At 47.9% G+C, this 17188-nt stretch overlaps 3 protein-coding genes across 3 annotated transcripts; 1 reads left to right on the forward strand and 2 right to left on the reverse strand.

Annotated features, from left to right (window-relative positions):
- Positions 1-269: 269 nt before the first annotated feature.
- On the reverse strand, positions 270-1111 carry GGS23DRAFT_596001 (uncharacterized protein; the record flags this gene model as incomplete). Its single annotated transcript, XM_051518413.1, has 2 exons — positions 270-775; positions 844-1111. 2 exons carry the CDS (start codon positions 1109-1111, stop codon positions 270-272), a joined length of 774 nt encoding a protein of 257 aa, XP_051373079.1.
- Positions 1112-4679: 3568 nt separating this feature from the next.
- GGS23DRAFT_564054 (uncharacterized protein) lies at positions 4680-5359 on the reverse strand. The gene has a single exon (XM_051516126.1). The coding sequence runs from the start codon at positions 5156-5158 to the stop codon at positions 4793-4795; it is 366 nt and encodes a 121-aa protein (XP_051373080.1). The 5' UTR covers positions 5159-5359; the 3' UTR covers positions 4680-4792.
- An 8307-nt stretch (positions 5360-13666) lies between these two features.
- GGS23DRAFT_564056 (uncharacterized protein) lies at positions 13667-15847 on the forward strand. The gene is made up of 2 exons (XM_051516127.1): positions 13667-14688; positions 14791-15847. The coding sequence occupies exons 1-2, from the start codon at positions 14031-14033 to the stop codon at positions 15579-15581; spliced, it is 1449 nt and encodes a 482-aa protein (XP_051373081.1). The 5' UTR covers positions 13667-14030; the 3' UTR covers positions 15582-15847.
- Positions 15848-17188: the final 1341 nt, after the last annotated feature.

A 17188-nucleotide genomic window follows, 5' to 3' on the forward strand; every position in this document is an offset into this window, starting at 1 on the left:
GTTGAGGGCCCTCTGTCTCTCGGGCTCCCCCCCCCCCGCTGACCGACGTGTCTGTCTGCGTATCTATGATCCTAACGCCGACACCTCGCGACCGTTTGGTATGGTGAGCGTATATGGTGCGTTATATGTATACGTGTGTATGTGTATGTGCGCGCGCCGAGCCGGTGTAGCGTCGGGGATTCCCACGTCCGTCTCCGCGCGGCTCGAGGGACCGGCCCGCTGTACTTGTCTCTCTCTCTCCTGCTCCGGCGGGGGCGGGAGGCGGCGGACTACGCGCCGGCGCCGCGGTACGCGGGCAGGACGTCGTCGCGCTCGTCGTGGGGCGGCGGCAGCGGCGCGTAGGGCGGCGCGGGCACGACGTCCGTGGGCAGCGGCTTGTGCTTGGCGGCCTCGGGGACGGGCGCGGGCGCCTTGGCCTGGAGGTAGGCGTACACGCTGGCGCGGGCCTCGGCGGGGGCCGGGGTCGCGGCGTCGTGGTCGTCGTGGGCCTCGAGCCGGTGGTAGAAGCTGCCGTGGAGCTGCTTCTGCTGGCCGGCGGCGGCGGCGGGGTGCTCCGGGTCCGGGTCCCCGGCAGCTGCGGCGCCGCGGCGCCGCGCCCGCAGCGTCCCGACCACCTTGCGGCCGGCCCAGATGAAGGGCTCGAGCAGGGCGGCGTACCGGAACGCGCGCCAGGCGGCGCGGCCGACGACCCGCGCCGGCAGGCACGCGCAGCAGCAGCGCTGGCGCTGGCGCCGCCGCTCGCTCGGCGGCAGGGCCTCGAGGTACGCGTTGTGCTCTGCTCGGCGCGCGCCGGGTTAGTCACGGGCTAAGGAAAAAGGGACAGCGCGGGGGGGGGGGCCGTACCTCGCCGCAGGAAGATGATGAAGAACGCGAGGTAGATGCACAGCCACAGGATCCCGAAGATGAGCACCAGCTTCGCCCACAGCGGCAGGTCCCCGCCGCCACCACCACCGCCGCCGCCGCCGCTGCCGCCGTAGTAACCCCCCTTGTACTTCGACGCCTTGCTGCCGCCCGAACCGCCGCCGCCGCCTCCTTTACCGCCGCCGCCTTTGGGCGCGCGCGGCACGGCGGCGACGGGGGGCAGCGGTATGGGATGCGGGAGCGGGCTCATGGCCTCGTGGTGCGCGTGCGGTGCGTCGGGCCTAGTCGTAGTCGAGGCGGTATTACCGTGCTCGCTTGGATGCAGGTAGGCGTAGCGGGCTCGCGATTGAGCAAATCGGGCCGGCGGGATTAGCGAACGAAATGCGCGTCGGCACGGCGCTCGGGTGGTTGACGATTGCGTATTATCGGTGTGCGTATGCGTGGCCTCGCGACGGGGGGGGGGCGAGGCAGCGGTAGTCGAAGGTCGGCGTGCACGTAGTAGGTAGGTATCACCTATCAGTGTCACCGTCCGGGTCGCAGACGAGGCGGGGCGTCGGGGCGGGCTCGCTGGCAGATATATAATGGGAGCACGGCATCGCTACCGAATGAGAAACGGCGGCCAGGGGAGGAGGGGGCCAGGGGGGGACCGGGGTGAGGCGGAGGGAGGAGGAACAGGAGGAGCAGCAGCAGCCGCAGGAGGATGATATTATTACCGGCGCACGCGAGTGAGCCTTGTGCGTCGCCCCAACCAAGGTCCATCGGATGCGCTGCGGCGGGAAGCCTCCAGCCAGGATGGAGAGACGGAGGCACTTGGCCAAAAGCGAGATGAGACGGATTCGGGCGCATATGGCTCTCTCACTCCTGCTTTTTCTCTCCTTTTTTTTTTGCTTCCTTATCGCCTCTACGGGTAACAAGACGGCGCCGCGTCTTCTTCCTTTCAAGCTCCCTCCCCCCTGCGACGGACGCGTTGGGCGTCGAGTTGGGCGATCCATCAGCCGACCATCTAGGTATTATTTGTAGCCGGTACGACGGAACGCCCGCGGGCAGTGCCAAGGTTTGCAGCTCGCGCGACAGGCAGCAACATTGTGGCTGGCTGGCTGCGCGAGAGGAGAGGTTCGAGAGGCCCGGCATCGAACTGCTGCGCCTCGCTTATCACCTAGCGACCAAAACCGTGGGTGGGTCGACGGCGGCGCATTCCTTTTTCCCCTTCAGCTTGGCGCTGGAGGACTCCGTCGGGCGAAGCCTGCTCGCGAGATAACGAAGGCGTGCACGGAACCGAAGTCGCATGGGGATGAATGGGAAGGAGTCGGCGCGTGTAACGGGTAAGTGAGCTGGGAAATCTACCTACCTCCTACCTCGTCGGCGCTGGCTGTGCTGGTCGACACAGGTGCGGTGAGAACGAGGTGGCCTCCCGGCGGTGAGACGAATTAAATCCGTGAACTTTCTAATATTCATACATGCTAATGCCAGCGTACTGCAGCTCAGACTACACGTATATCCAGAGGACAAATCGGCGTAAATAAGACGGATAGATTAGGAAAGCGTGCTAAAACACTCGAGTCAGCCTGCAAATGGTCGTTCCCCTGTAATCTCACGCTGGTTGGAGTATTAGAGGGTCGCATCGCATGGGTTCGTTCGTCAGTCAAATAGGTGTATACCTAGGGTTACATTCTACCCACGGTTACACGACGCAATTATTACTCCAAGGCCCAAATGTACCTAGGTAAGACGGCCACTGTTAGGTAGGTAAATATGCCTATGCCGACTTACAGAACGCCAGGAGGCGTTCTCTCAGACGATCCCATTCTGACTGCGATATCAAGGCAATATGCATATTTCCTAGCCAGTAGGTAGGGATATTTTCCTCTCCCGTGGTTGCCAACTTTGACGCTCTCTAGTATTAGCAAGCCACAGACATATATGGCTGTGTGATATCCTACTAGAACGCGACTATCGACCTTGATGTCCGTCGTCATTTGCGCTAGGGGACTGCTGTGAAGCAGCTATCTTGGGCTTCTCATGGTACGTGTGCCAAGCAACCTGGTTTATTAGCATACCCCTGCACATATACACAACGGAACTCGTACCGAGACGCTTCGAACATCCGCATCATGATTGCCAGTCCAATGCTATATTATGCTTCATTCCACAGCGGACAACCATCCTTGAATCGTCGCCCCAGGTCTCGGATGGCCTTCGCAATGGAGATGCGGAGCCGGTCATATAGATGCGCGCGGTGTGTGGCACCCTAGTAATCACGGGATAATCTGGTGCTTTATCTGTGGGGAGGGCCTGGCACATCGGGATGCCCTCCCGGCCATCCTTACGAGTGAACAGGGGGCTCCCTAGCGACTATTTGCCATATTTACCTACCTACACGCTTCCTCACATTAGGCATCGATCCGACCAGACACGTTCTCAGCCCTAGTTGGACCCTGGAAGGGCATGTCTCCGATCAGAATCAGCTGATACAAAGCATGGCATGCCGGTATTGTCTGGCGGTAGGACGTGGCTTTGTCCCGCCGAGGATGGATCGACCGCGAAGTCTCGTCATATCCGCAGCCGGACGCGGTGAGCCGACGAGTGTAAATCAACCTCACCTAACAGCTACGGGAGGACCGCTCTTCTCCGGTCGCTATTCGCGGAGTCTACATAGGCTCTAGGCAATTACCCGTCGACTCTCGTAAGAGGCCGAAAGTAGGCCCCGTTCAAACCCTCGGGTGGTCCGAAACGACGATGCCAAGTCCCGAGCGTAGCGACTGGGACGTCATACGAGGCGCGGAAGTCTGCCTAGCTTAGCACGAACCAGGTTAACCGTCGATCGAGGAAATCACATGGCCGCAGTCACGAGCCGTGCCTCAGAGTCCTAGATTGATTGCCATAGGACTGAAATCCTTCTTGTAGGTGTGCTGTGTTTCCTGCAGATCTATTACCAACTCACTTATGTTAACCAAATGCCCTCAACCCTGCCAGGCCGCTAATCTGGCGCCGTTCCTCTCCGCCGCGTGCCGCCGACATGCCATGTTGCCGAATACATCCGCCACCGCGTTCGAATGGGAGTCGTAGCTCGCCGCCCTCGACGACCATCCAGTTCCGGTGGGAGCTCGGCGTTATATTCTAGGCACTGCGCTCTTAGGCTCTGCGGCCGACCGATGTCCCGGCCAGGATGGCGGCGCCGAGATCTCGCTGCGGTCGATGATGAAATGCGGAAGACTACCCGTCGGGTTGTTGTCGCGCCAGCGAGGCGCAAAAACCTTACGCGCTAAGGGGCGAAGACCGAGTGGCCGCTGGACGTCGCTACAGTCCGTAACCGTCGATGGTACCGCGAGAAGCTAACCGAAGCCTATACCCCCACCCCGGGCGCGGCAACGAAAGTTCCGATGAGCGGAGGAAAATCTGAACCCCGGCGAGCCCAGTTCGGTCGCGGGAGGGTCGGGTGCCCCGAGGGCCTGCCCCTGTCTCGCCCTCACTGATACACGCGATCGGTCTATTTCCGAGCCAGAGTCTCCTCGGCGTTCGGGTCGTCATCGTTGTCGTGCCTAGTCGCGGTTAAAGACGAACTCGTACCAGCACGACCAGGAACACTTCGAGCGCGATCGGTACGGCTCTCGTCGGATCGATCTTGCAGCGGCTGGTTTCCGTTTGATTACCTACGGTTGCGCTGGTAGAGATAACGTGTTCGTTAGCGACGCGTTCGTAAGCTGATCGTAGGTATGTATCGTCCAACGAGTCTGCAGGCACCCCCGGTCGCATATCGGATGGGTCATGTTGCTGTTTTCGCAGCGTGTTCGCGGGGTGATAAAATCAAGCAATCGTCCATCGTACCACCACCTCGCATGGGATATCCCTATCTAGCCGCCGAATCTTCATCCCGCCCACCCAACGATCGGTCCGCGTGATAGGAAACTTGTCGTCGAGCTTCTCCCATGGGCTACCCGGCGAGCTCGTATCGCGGGTTCGAGTCCACCTGCTGCACTACTTGGTTGTCGGGCAGCTCTCGGGGCGGGATTTGCGTGTTTGGGGCCTCACATGTAGGCCTGGGCGCGCCGTGGTCTCCGCCCTTGGGCTCAACGTGAGCCTGAGCCTGAGCCTGAGCCGCCTGGCCCCGATGCTGCTGGCTCCGGATGTATACGCAGGTGAGTATGCCCAGGCCGACGAGGCCGAAGCCGACGAAAAGAATAATGCCGGTTATCCACCCGGTTGTAAGGGCCGTCGCCGCCGTGGCACCCACTGACCGGGTTTGCATCTCGTTCTGGGGACCTCCGTTCGACACGCTCGACGCAGGTACGAGAGGCATTTACGATTAATATCTACCTAGCGTACGACCAGGCGCGGGGTACCGGAAGGGAGGGTATAGCAGTGTATCCGTATGGCGGGGGGTGCGAGCAGGGGCGCTGTTTGACTCGCAGAGGTAGAACAGATTAGGAATCGAAGAACCAAAGGATGGCGCAGCCTTGCTTCTCTTATTGTCCCTTCATCCGTACCCAAGCCAGCAAACAGTGCGGAAGGACTCATCAGTCATGAACATGGTGCGCTTTGCTGCGCCTCCCGTAATATGCGGTACTGAATCGCTCAAGTGGTTGTTGACGGCGCATGCGATTTGCCTCTCATAACGGCCGGTAGGCATATTGTATAGAAATATGCAGCGAGGTGGGCATATCTGATCTCTCGTTGTGGGACACGAACTCGACTTCGATACCGAGGCCCCCCCTAGACAAACGCTGTGCCCCGGAACTGTTAGTTACCATCGCCTTACCAACCAGTTCGGTGTGGCTGCTCTTATTCTGCGCCACATGGGTTGCGTTCGTACACCAAATTGGTGCTACGTAAGCACCTATGGGTGTGCAATGCCCTGCTCTGTCATCCTGTTGTCGATTTTCACCTGGCATACGTGAGCCTGTCGTACTCCACGAGTCTGTAACACTTCATACGTAAGGCCAATACCTACTATTGTTTAATATGCGGAATCTTGCTGTTACCTCTGAGGGCGGGCCTCGCCCCTTATCCCTGTGCCTATTTATATAAAACGCTGGCTGCGATGATCTGAATGCCGTGGGCCGCTTTGTCATACGAAATGAACTATAAACCAGTGGACGAGTATCATGTGGTGAACGTCGTGTAGGATATATAAGTCTTGCTATAGAGGCAATCCAATATAATATGTCTACGTCTCCTTGGAGTTGGGCCTGGGATTGAATGGTGGTGGATTTTGCCTGCAATTTCGTTCTATCGTCATGGTTATAAGAGACGAATCTAATCGTTATGTCCCTGCAATGATTTCGCGTTACTTTTATAGAGACGGCACTGGTGCTATATAACCTCACATAGGCGCTAAGCACCCTGCACCGGCACTAACACCCTGTGCTTTAGTGAGGAGTAAATAACATCAAATATAACCGAGTGAGCCATTTTGTACCTCCTTCCGCCTTCCGGGAGGGCACAAATAACTCCCTGTAACACGGCCCCTGACTCTATTTAACTGATTCAGCTGAGTCTGCAGTCGTAGTTTTACTTTTCTATTCATATGGTGCCTTCTTGCATTAGAGGTTCGTTCAGTTCCTCTCAACTTCTTACAGCTATTTGCTTTCTATGTTATGCTAAAGGTACCGAAGTAATTTACCCCTTGTCTTTCGTCATTAACACGAGCACTGTACGTTATGAGTGCTGTTAAGTAAATGTATTAAAAGAAGGCCGGTGGAAGGAAGGGCGTCGATCCAGACGAAGTGATAGTGACGGCGTTGGAACAAGGATTCTCAGACAGATTAATAATCGGCTCTTACCTTGTTCGCAGGCAGTTAAAGCCAAAGAGCAAAAGTGCTTATGACAGAGACCTTTACATATGGAACGTATTAATGTCATACGGATAATGGAACCCTGCGCTAATAGATCAGGCCATAAAGGTTAGGAGGACAATATCGGGTATCGAGGCCGTTACCTCGGCGACTTACTAAGGAAAGTCCTAGATAAGCTTCGGATAGCTTCGGCATTAAGGTATAAAGGTATAAAGGTATAAAGGTACTTCCGGGTTATATTAAGACGAGAAGGGAACGTAGAACTTGGAAGAAGATAAGGACCTAAGAGACCCCTTATAGAATTATTAGTTAAATTAAACCTATTTTAAGTATATCCCTTTGTTATAGATAATTCTATATTACTCTTACCCTTATAACTTTATTATAAGTTAATAATAAGAAAAGCCTACGCCTAAGCCGGCGTCGTACGCTAAAGCCGCTATCCCGGTATTATTATTATCGGATTAACTTCGATCCTTTACTAAAGAATTAGAACCGTAGGCTTTTTTACTCCCGCGATTAGCCGCTTCGGGGGTAGCGCCGATCTTAATAACGGAAGTAGCCTAGATAATAGCTACGATTAATAAACTAAAGGCCGTAATGGCGGAGTTAAAGGTAAAGGACGCCGAACGAATTACCCTAGCGTCCTAGACGGAGCTAACCCCCGAATTAATTAATAAATCCCTCGTCGTATATTAATCCTAGGAATATAAGGTAATTATAACGGATATTCCGGAAATCGCGAACTTAGGAGTAGTTATACGTAATTCCCCGTAGTAGATCGTAGATTTATATAAGTAAATGGAATAAGTATATTAAAGCCTAGTAATACTAATTAATTAAATCGACGTAGGATACCGATAAAATACGATCCTAAAGGAGTAGTACGAATAATTACGATAGCTTTATTAAACCGCTACGGTAATATAAGCTACCGGTATCCGAACTACGAAGATATAGATCTACGAGTTCTAGAAATAAGTCGTAGAATAGAGTACCTACTTTGCCTAGAACGTATAGGAAACCGTAGCTAAGTTTACCCGGTAGGATAAAATACGAACGGCCGTAATAAATTAACTTCGAGACGCCGTACTATAAAACTAACGAGCCTTAACTTAGCTACGCGAGGAATATAATAAATTAGTAATAGACGTTAGTTCCTAGGCTACGTAAAAAGATAAATAAATTAACGAAATCCTTAGTAAAGAATATCTTATCCCCGGGGCTATAGAGGAAAAAACCTAGTTAATTAAGGACGACCTTAAGGCTTACGCGGTTAATTTAATTAAGGAATATTAGTAACGACGACTAAGTAATAAGCTAACGGATATTAAGTTTATTATCGTAAGAGCTAGTTAGAGGATAAGAACGCCTATTCCCGCGCCGGATATCCGAATTACGATAGCGTTTACCGGGAAATATATTAATAGCGAGGCTAAAATAAGGGAAATTATTTCCGACGGCGTATTCTAAGACGCCGCGGCTAAACGTATCGCCGCGCGCGTAAGAACCCGTTTCTAGGACGCCGCGGTAAGCGCCTTTATATTAAGAGGAGCCGGGTAAGGACTACCGTAACCCTTACGAATCCCGCGGAATACTCTAAGGGACCTAAGGGATTCCGACGATTCGGATAACTTAGAATCCGGGGATCCGTAGAGGCCGCGACGCCCGCCCGGCGCCCCTAAAGAACCGTAAGAGCCTCTCGACCCGGCCGAGGAACGTATAGTTAGGGCTTAGATTAAAGCTATGGATAATCGACGAAGTATTACGGTAACGATTAATCTAGTATACCTTATTAAGCTTACGGCTTATAACGGTAAGGACTTAGTTAAGTTCCGACCCTAGTAAATTAAGGTTAAATCCTACCTCGAAACTTATAAAGAAAGTTTTACCCGGGACGTTTAAAAAATTAATTAAATAGGATCGATACTTACCGAAAAGGCCTAGCTCTAGTATTAATAACGGCTAACTTAGGTAGAAAGGTTAATAATCGTCGATACTTAAGCGGGATATTCCTAAGTACTTTAAAAACGGTTTAAAGATCTCGCCGAACGATATCGTAACTTTAAGAAGATATAAGAACTAAAGTATTAAGGAGATATCTCCTAATACCTTACCGAGTTAATAGATCTTAACGATATCGTTTAATGGTCCGGAACTACCTTTTAGAATTATATTACCCGTACCTTATCCGACGAAATAACTAAGCTAGTTTATTTACGATTAGGTAGTATTCCCGAAAGCGATAAAGCCTTCCTTGGAATAATTAAAGAAGCCGGCTAAATCTACGAAAATATAATAGCTAACCTAAGGATTTCGGGAAAAGGAGGGTCCGCTTCGTAGAAGGAATATACGAAAGCGGATTAGTAATAGCGGTAACCCGTAAAAGAGACTCGCTCCCGCTTAAGCTAACCGGTAAACGAACGTAAGAAAAAGAATAATAAGAAACCCGTATAGGCTAAGGACTTACGATAGATAGGTAATAAGGAAGCTTTAGCTAGGATTAACTAGGCCGCTATCGATTAGCGAAAGAAGAATAAGAAGGCCTATTAGAAATACGGAAGGAATAATTATTAAACCCTAGCTTGCTTCGTAAAAAAGGACTTAGAAGGATAGGACTTACCGGCGTTACCTAAGAAAGTCTTATCGGGAAAAAGAAGAAGGAAGGAACCCGAGTTACTACCTAATAAAAGGGCTAGGATCGATACTACCATACGATAGGAGGAAACTCTTCCCTATATTATGGAATTATCCGACTCCGATAAAGAACGGGATTTTTAAATGCCCCCCCGTAAGCGTTAACGGAAGAAAGGGGCGATAAAAATAACGTAAAGATTACGGCTACTAAACGGCCCGGAACGCTAGAAGTAACGGAAGCGGTACTAACGGCGAAGAAATTACGAGTCCTTTAGCGTAACCTAGACGAACTAAGGTTAGGTAAACGGCCTATCCATACGATATAGATAAAATATTAAGGAAAAGAATATCCCTTACGAGTCCTTTTAAATACCGGTAGTAAGGTATCCTTAATTAACGCCGCTAAAGTCGAATAATTACGCCTTTTCCTTAACTAACGCTCCAAGGCTAGGACCTTAGTAGGATTCGACGGCTCCGAAATCTTATCGGGAGGATTTTAGTATATAAATAAAATAAAGCTCCGTAGCTACGAATATATCTACCGTATCGCTTAAAAAGTTAGTAAATTAAACGAAGAGATCGACGTTATCCTACCTTAATAATAGATAAAGGAATATCCTTCTTAAGGGTTATTTATAAACGAACGGCTATACTTTAATTCGCTACGATACTAGAATTATCGCCTACGGATAGCTCGCGTAGGAACCGTACGAGAAATAGAGGCTTTAATATAAGTACCGGAATAATTTCGCGACTTCGTTCCTATTATAACTAAAGAAGCCGGATAACGATTCCTTAATCGGTAATCGTAGGACTACGTTATTAAGCTCCGACCGGGAACTATTCCCCCGTAGGGACCTTTATATGCTATAAGCGGACGATAACTAAACGCCTTAAAACCTTAATTCGACGAGATAATAGCTATAAGGAGAATCCGAAAATCCAAGGCCCTTTACGGCGTATCTATAATATTTATAAATAAAAAGAACCCGGGTATCCTAAGACCGGTAGCGGATTACCGGGGGCTAAATAAAATTATAATACCCGTTTAATATCCGATTCCGTTAATTAACGAATTATAGAACCTATTCCAAACGGCGCGGTAGTTTATTAAGATTAATCTAAAATCTAGGTTCTATATGGTACGGATTAAGGAAGGCGATAAATGGAAAACCGCCTTTAGAACGCGATACGGGCTATACGAATATACGGTTATACCTATAGGATTAATTAACGCCCCCGCTACCTTCTAAGTCATAATAAATTATATCTTCCGCGACCTTCTAAACGCCGGGGTTATCGCTTATTTAAATAATATCCTAATCTATATTAATACGCTAGAGGAATATAACAAATTAATTAAAGAAGTCTTAAAACGGCTTATAGAGAACTATTTAGCGGTAGTCCTAAAGAAATATACCTAGCGAACGTAAGAAGTTAAATTCTTAGGATATAATATAAGTCCTAGAGGTATTACTATATCTAAAGATAAAATAGAAGCCATTCTTAACTAGCGTATCCTAGCTATACTTAAAGACTTATAAAGCTTTATTAGGTTCGTTAACTTTTACCGTAAATTTATACGTAATTTCTCGGGCATAGCTAGGCTAATTACTAACGCTAATAAGGGAAACCGTAAGCTATAGAAATAAGAAATCGAAATAAAGAAGGCCTTCTAGGAATTAAAAGAAACCTTTACGAAGGCCCCGGTACTTATATATTTCGACCCTAACCGAATCTTAATTATCGAAGCCGACGCCTTAGATTTCGCTATTTCCGCGGTCCTCTTATAAAAGGATAATAAAGGGAAACTAAAACTAGTAGCCTTTTTCTTACGACGACTTACCCTAGCGGAAATAAATTATAAGATATATAATAAGGAACTACTAATAATCGTTAACGCATTCGAGAAATAGCGATATTATTTTAAAGGTACTTAGCATTAGATAGAAGTATATTCCGATTATTAGAACCTAACGTACTTTATTACGGTAAAAGTATTAAATCGACGCTAAGTCCGCTAGGCTTAATAGCTCTTTTCGTATTACTTTATAATATACTATCGCTTAAGGAAGTAAAATAAAAAGGCCGATATTTTATTTAGATTATTATAATATCGCCTTAAAAAAAGAGGAGCTAAGGACTAGCCGATAGCGACGGTCTTATAGAAAAAACATTTTTTAAAAAATTTAGGCTTACCTACGGTAATATTCTCTAGCGTACGATTAAGTAGTATCCTAATACCTACTTAGACCTTAGAGTTCGTTAAATAGGTTAAAACGGCGGCTATATAGGACCCGGAGTACTAGGCTTAATTAGTTAAATTACTCGGTAAGGAGATGGAGCTTTAGGAAGGCCTTCTCTATCGGCGAAACCGTCTTTAAATACTTAAGAACTTATAATAGGAAGTAATTAAATCGGAATACGATATTAAAGTAGCGAGGCATATAAGTATAAATAAAACCATAGAACTTATTATTCGTAACTTCTAGTAGCCTAACCTAGAAGTAATAATTAGGGAATTCGTTAGGGGATACCGCGAATATTAATAAAATAAGATATCCCGATATACCCCGTTCGGATTACTATAGCTTATAGAGCTATATTATCGACTATAGTAAACGATCGTAATAGACTTTATTACGGACTTATTAATATCTAACGGCTGCGATTTTATCTAGGTTATTATAAACCCCTTTATTAAGATAACGTACTTTATCCCGCTAAAAAAAGACGGTAAGAAGGCCGAAGACCTAATACCTATCTTTATACGTAGTTATTAGCGGCTATATGGAATCCCCTTAAACATTATCTCCGACCGAGACTCGCGATTTACCTCCTATATATAGAAGGACGTCTTAAAGCTCCTCGGCGTTAAGCCTAGAATAAGTACCGCTTTCTACCTTTAAACGGATAGATAAACGGAAAAACTTAACTAAATCCTAAAAGTATACCTACGCGCCTTCGTAAATTACGAAATAAGCGACTAGGAAAACTTACTACCTACTACCGAATTTACTTATAATAATACCGCTTTAATAGCTACCGGTATATTACCCTTCTATGCTAACTATAGGTAGTACCTAGCCGTATATAACCCCCCTTTAGGTACCCTTAAGAATCTAGGAAGTAACCTCTATACTTACTAAATAACTCGGGTATATAACGAAGCTAAGTAGCATTTAGAAAAAGTACGGTAGCGGATAAAAGGATAAGTAAATAGATACCGAAAGAAGGAACTTCCTTTAAAAGTCGGATAGCTCGTTATATTAAACGCCCGTAATATTAAAACCAAACGCCTTATAAAGAAGATAGATAAGAAGATGCTCGGTTCCTTTAAGATCTAAAAGGTCGTTTCCCTTACCGCCGTAACTTTAATACTCCCGAAAGGCTAGCGTATTTATAGTACCTTCTACGTATTCCTTATCGAACCTTACCGCGCTAATAATTAGGAATTACCTAACCTTAATTAGGTCCTACGGAAGGTAGCCCCGATCGAAGTAAAAAACTACGAGGTAAATAAGGTACTAAATTCCGTAAGAACCGGAGAAGTCGTTAGATACCTAGTAAAGTAATAAGGCTAGCCGGCTAAGCGCTACTAGACTTAAGAACCGTAGGAATACTTTACTACCGAAGGAACGAAGGAAGCCGTTAAGTTATTCTACCTATAGAACCTTAATAAACCTACTAACTATCGGGCCTAGGCATTACGCTTAAGGACGAATTCCTCCGAAGAAAGGAGATAATATTATACGGATAATGAAACCCTACGCTAATAGATTAAGCTATAAAGGTTAGGAGAATAATATTAGGCATCGAGGCCGTTACCTCGGCGACCTACCAAAGAAAGTCCTAGATAAGCTTCGGATAGCTTCGGTATTAAGGTATAAAGGTATAAAGGTACAAAGGTACTTCCGGGTTATATTAGGACGAGAAGGGAACGTAGAACTTGGAAGAAGATAAGGACCTAAGAGACCCCCTATAGAATTATTAGTTAAATTAAACCTATTCCAAGCATATCCCCTTGTTACAATTAATTCCTTACCACGCGGGATACTAAGATTATATATTAACCTATGTGGTTATCTGAGAAAGGTATCCAGGCTTAAACCCTAAAGATACATAAACTATGAAATATTTTACGAGGACTATATAGCTTGGGATAAAGGGTAGACTTGATAAGAAGGCTAAGAGAGTTACGCCCTGTAGTATGCGTACTAAACTACGTTGGTTTTATAATGCTTAGGAACGAGAGAATTATAAAGTAGTTCTTAATGAAGGTAAGTATTTAATGGCGCTGATAAGTTGCTTGCCTATTTAACTGAAATATAAGCTGTAAAGGGGGCTGTAAAAGGAGCGTTTACTCACCTGTAAAACGATTACCGCGGCTCACCCGCCAGTCCGCTAATCAATGATTAAGCACTCGATCTCGAATGCGAGTACGGTACAGTAAGAAAAGATGCAGAGTTCAAGTTTAGCCAGCATCCTTCCACCGCCAAGTCATTCAGGCAGCTTAAATTAGCGGGGTTGATGAGTTGTGGTATTCGAGCCTTGCGGCCAGACCGCGGTGTGCAGGCCGAAAACATCACCTGCCCGCGACGGAGTTGAGGCCTAAGTTACTAGCGCATCTTGGGGAAGTGCCCTCCTGCGATTTCTCGCTCCCTCCCTCCCGATGACCAACTCGCTCACAAAAAGTCATATTCCTTTCAACTGCCCAACCAACACACCTTCTCCGACGCCATGTACAATAATGGGCTCCTCGATCTCCGCCACCAGGTACAGGCTCAACACTGGGTCGATGAGCTGAACAAAGCCCACGAGAGGGGCCAGCTCTGCCCGTGGGTCTCCACCTTTCATCCTGAGAGACTTGCCTGTGCACTCGAGGGCACCTTCCACCACGGCTCATTCAATGCTGGCGTAAAGATGGTCTTTAGTGACGGCACAGCCTGGATGGTTCGTTTCCCTCGTGTGGGCAAGGTCCACAATGAATATGCTGAGGAGAAGGTTGCTATGGAGGTGCGAGCCCTCAGCCTCATCCGCGAACGGACCACCATTCCTGTCCCAAAAGTCCAGGCGTGGGGTTACGCTGCCGACAATTCGCTCGGTCTGGGTGCATTTATTATGATGGACTTCATCGACGGCGTGTGCCTCAACGACCTCCTCACAGACCCCAACGAATCCGAGCCCACGAGACTCTTGAGAGAGGACATCAGCGATGGAGACATCGAGGTCATCTACAGGCAGTTTGCGAACTTTCTGCTCCAGTTGTTCAGCCTCGATTTTGACAGCATCGGCAGCCTGCCGTCGCTAGAGGGTAAACCTGAAAGCCCCACGCCGAAGCGCCCGCTGACGTACAAGGCACATGACATTCTACATAATGGTGGAGTTGATGTTTTTGGTACGACTTGTTGCTAACATGTCCCTCTCATTCCCTTTGCAAACTTTGTTCCCCATGGTTCTATCCTAATTGGGTTCCTCAACTGAGAAACATGGTCTCTAGGTGACCGATGCCAAGGGTTCGCGACGGCGACCGAGTACTTTCAGTACCTCCTAGGACAGGACTTCGGGCAGCTCACTCACCAGCCAAACTCGATTTACGGCCCTCATGACGCCAGAAGTAGATACCTGGCGCTCAAGGTTCTGGAATCCCTGCTGCCCAACCTCATCAACAAGGAGTATGACGGTGGGAAGTTCAAACTGATTTGTGACGACCTCGGCCTGGCGAATCTAATTGTCCGAAGCAAGGAAGACCTCACTGTCGTGGGAGTGGTGGACCTCGAGTGGTCATACATCGGGCCCGCCCAGTTGTTTGGTTCGGCGCCGTGGTGGCTTCTCCAAGATAGACCCGTCAACGAAGAGTGGGAGTGGCAAGATGGCAAACCACCCAAGCTCGCCGAGCGGTACTTCAAGTACCTCAATATCTACAGACGCGTCCTGGAGGAAGAAGAGGCGAAAATGCCAGGGCACGAGGAGAGGGAACTCTCCAATCTCGTCAAGTGGTCGCAGGAATCGGGGGCCATGTGGCTACATATGCTCATCTCGGTCGGCTTCAATGACCACCGTAGCTTTCCCTTCACGCAGCTACGCCAACATGTGGGTGAACAGAAGTGGGAGAGGCGTAAGGCGGAGTTTGGTACGCTACCAGAGGTTGAGGCATTTGTGATGCAGAAGACGCTTAGGTTGAAGGAATATGAAGTAGCCAAGGACAAGTTGGCAAGCGACAAAGCGCTCGTAGACGATGGGCAGATGACATGCGAGGCGTTCCTCGCCACGTCTGTTGAACTAGGATGAGCCACAGAAAATAGAATTGGCTGTCCTTACATTCGATCTGGAAGTGGCTGATAGCGCCAACCTGCCTGACCACAGCTACAACTAAATCAACCCGTTGCTCTTTCTCTCGGCCATTCTCTCCGTCGTTAGTTTCTCATACTACGTTTAGCTAAAAGCCGTGACCGATGGGATTTGGTCCACTAGACTAGTAATCTCGGCAGGAAAGGGGAGTGCTGGAATGGGGGTTTTGCAAGTAGAGGACAAATTGGTGGATGGGTATCTTTGGGTTGAATCAATGCTGTGTGTCCTATGCGCCCGTCAGTTCATCAGATTGTAATGCTCGGTGATCAATTCTTCAAGCTGAAGCACTCGTCGGGCTCCAGTGGCTGCGGGCTCTCAGTATAGAGGGCATCCACTTGACGTCTTTTGGTATACGGCTGGCTATTAAGTCTAAGTCTTCATACTTAACTATTTGAGGTATCTACGAAGAAGGCCCAAGTATTCAGCTAAGTACGATTACCAGGCATAAGCATGTGACTAGGTATGCTATGAAAATCTAAGTATCCGTTAATACTTTTAAGTCTATCTAGGCTTCTCTAAGGATCTCTTTCATTAAGGCATATAGTCCTAGCTCTGACTTTTTCCATCTTTTACCTTTTAGGAAAATCTTCCTTCTTAATCTATTAACTCATGAAATTAACGCTTAATAATAGATAATAAAGTCCCCCTTTATAATCTTGAGAAAATCCCCTTTATAAAAAATAACTCCATTTTTAAAGCTTACTAACTTCTCGATATCCTTTATAGTATTTGTCACGTAGCAACTGAACTAGTCCTTATATGCCTACATACCGCAAAGCGTATCGTGGGCGTCTACGTTTTACGTGACATAGGCTTATTAGTCTTAGCTATCGTTACTATTCCTTACTTAAGAGATTAGCTAAGTAACTCGCTCTCGTAAATCAAAGCTAATGGGTTATCCGCTCATTCTACCTACCTTACTCTTTATAACAAGTCTATTTAAAATGCATTGTGGGTCTTCGTTAAGGATACCATTTACCTTCTATTCGCTAGTTATTTAGTCTCTCGTCACTGTATAGCTTATCGAATAATTACATTTGCCCTTTTCGCAATTAATCATTAAAATACTAACGGTAAAAATATAAAACCTATAGTAAAGGTTATAACTTATATAACCAGCGTATATCTAACGGATGGTAGTAGATGGATCGAAATGGCAAAAATAAGCGTAGCCTGAAAACTATCCTTGCATGGTTATTTCCATTTTTAGTAAATGGTAACAGCCGGGGTGGCCAAAAACGAGGCTCTTGATCTGTGCCTAAGGCGGATGCCGGCTCACCCTACGCTCAGGTTACAGCAGTACCAGCTCAAGTTAATGCACGACAAAGGCAAATGCTCAGGGCAACTTTCAGGAAACGCATATGGCTGTTGCGGTTTACTACAACGTCTATATCACCGAGGCGAAACACAGGGTTTATTGAGGCTAGGTAGGAACTGAAATAATAGCTAGAATGGGCGTTCTGGGCTGTGGAAAGAGTTCTGGTCGATATAGTCGACACCGGCATCTTTAGTCAGGACAATCGGTAGTCTGTTATTTTGCTATGTAT

The sequence above is a fragment of the Durotheca rogersii genome (assembly GCF_024521655.1).
Source record: "Durotheca rogersii strain YMJ 92031201 chromosome Unknown GGS23scaffold_7, whole genome shotgun sequence".
Lineage (NCBI taxonomy): Eukaryota > Fungi > Ascomycota > Sordariomycetes > Xylariales > Xylariaceae > Durotheca > Durotheca rogersii.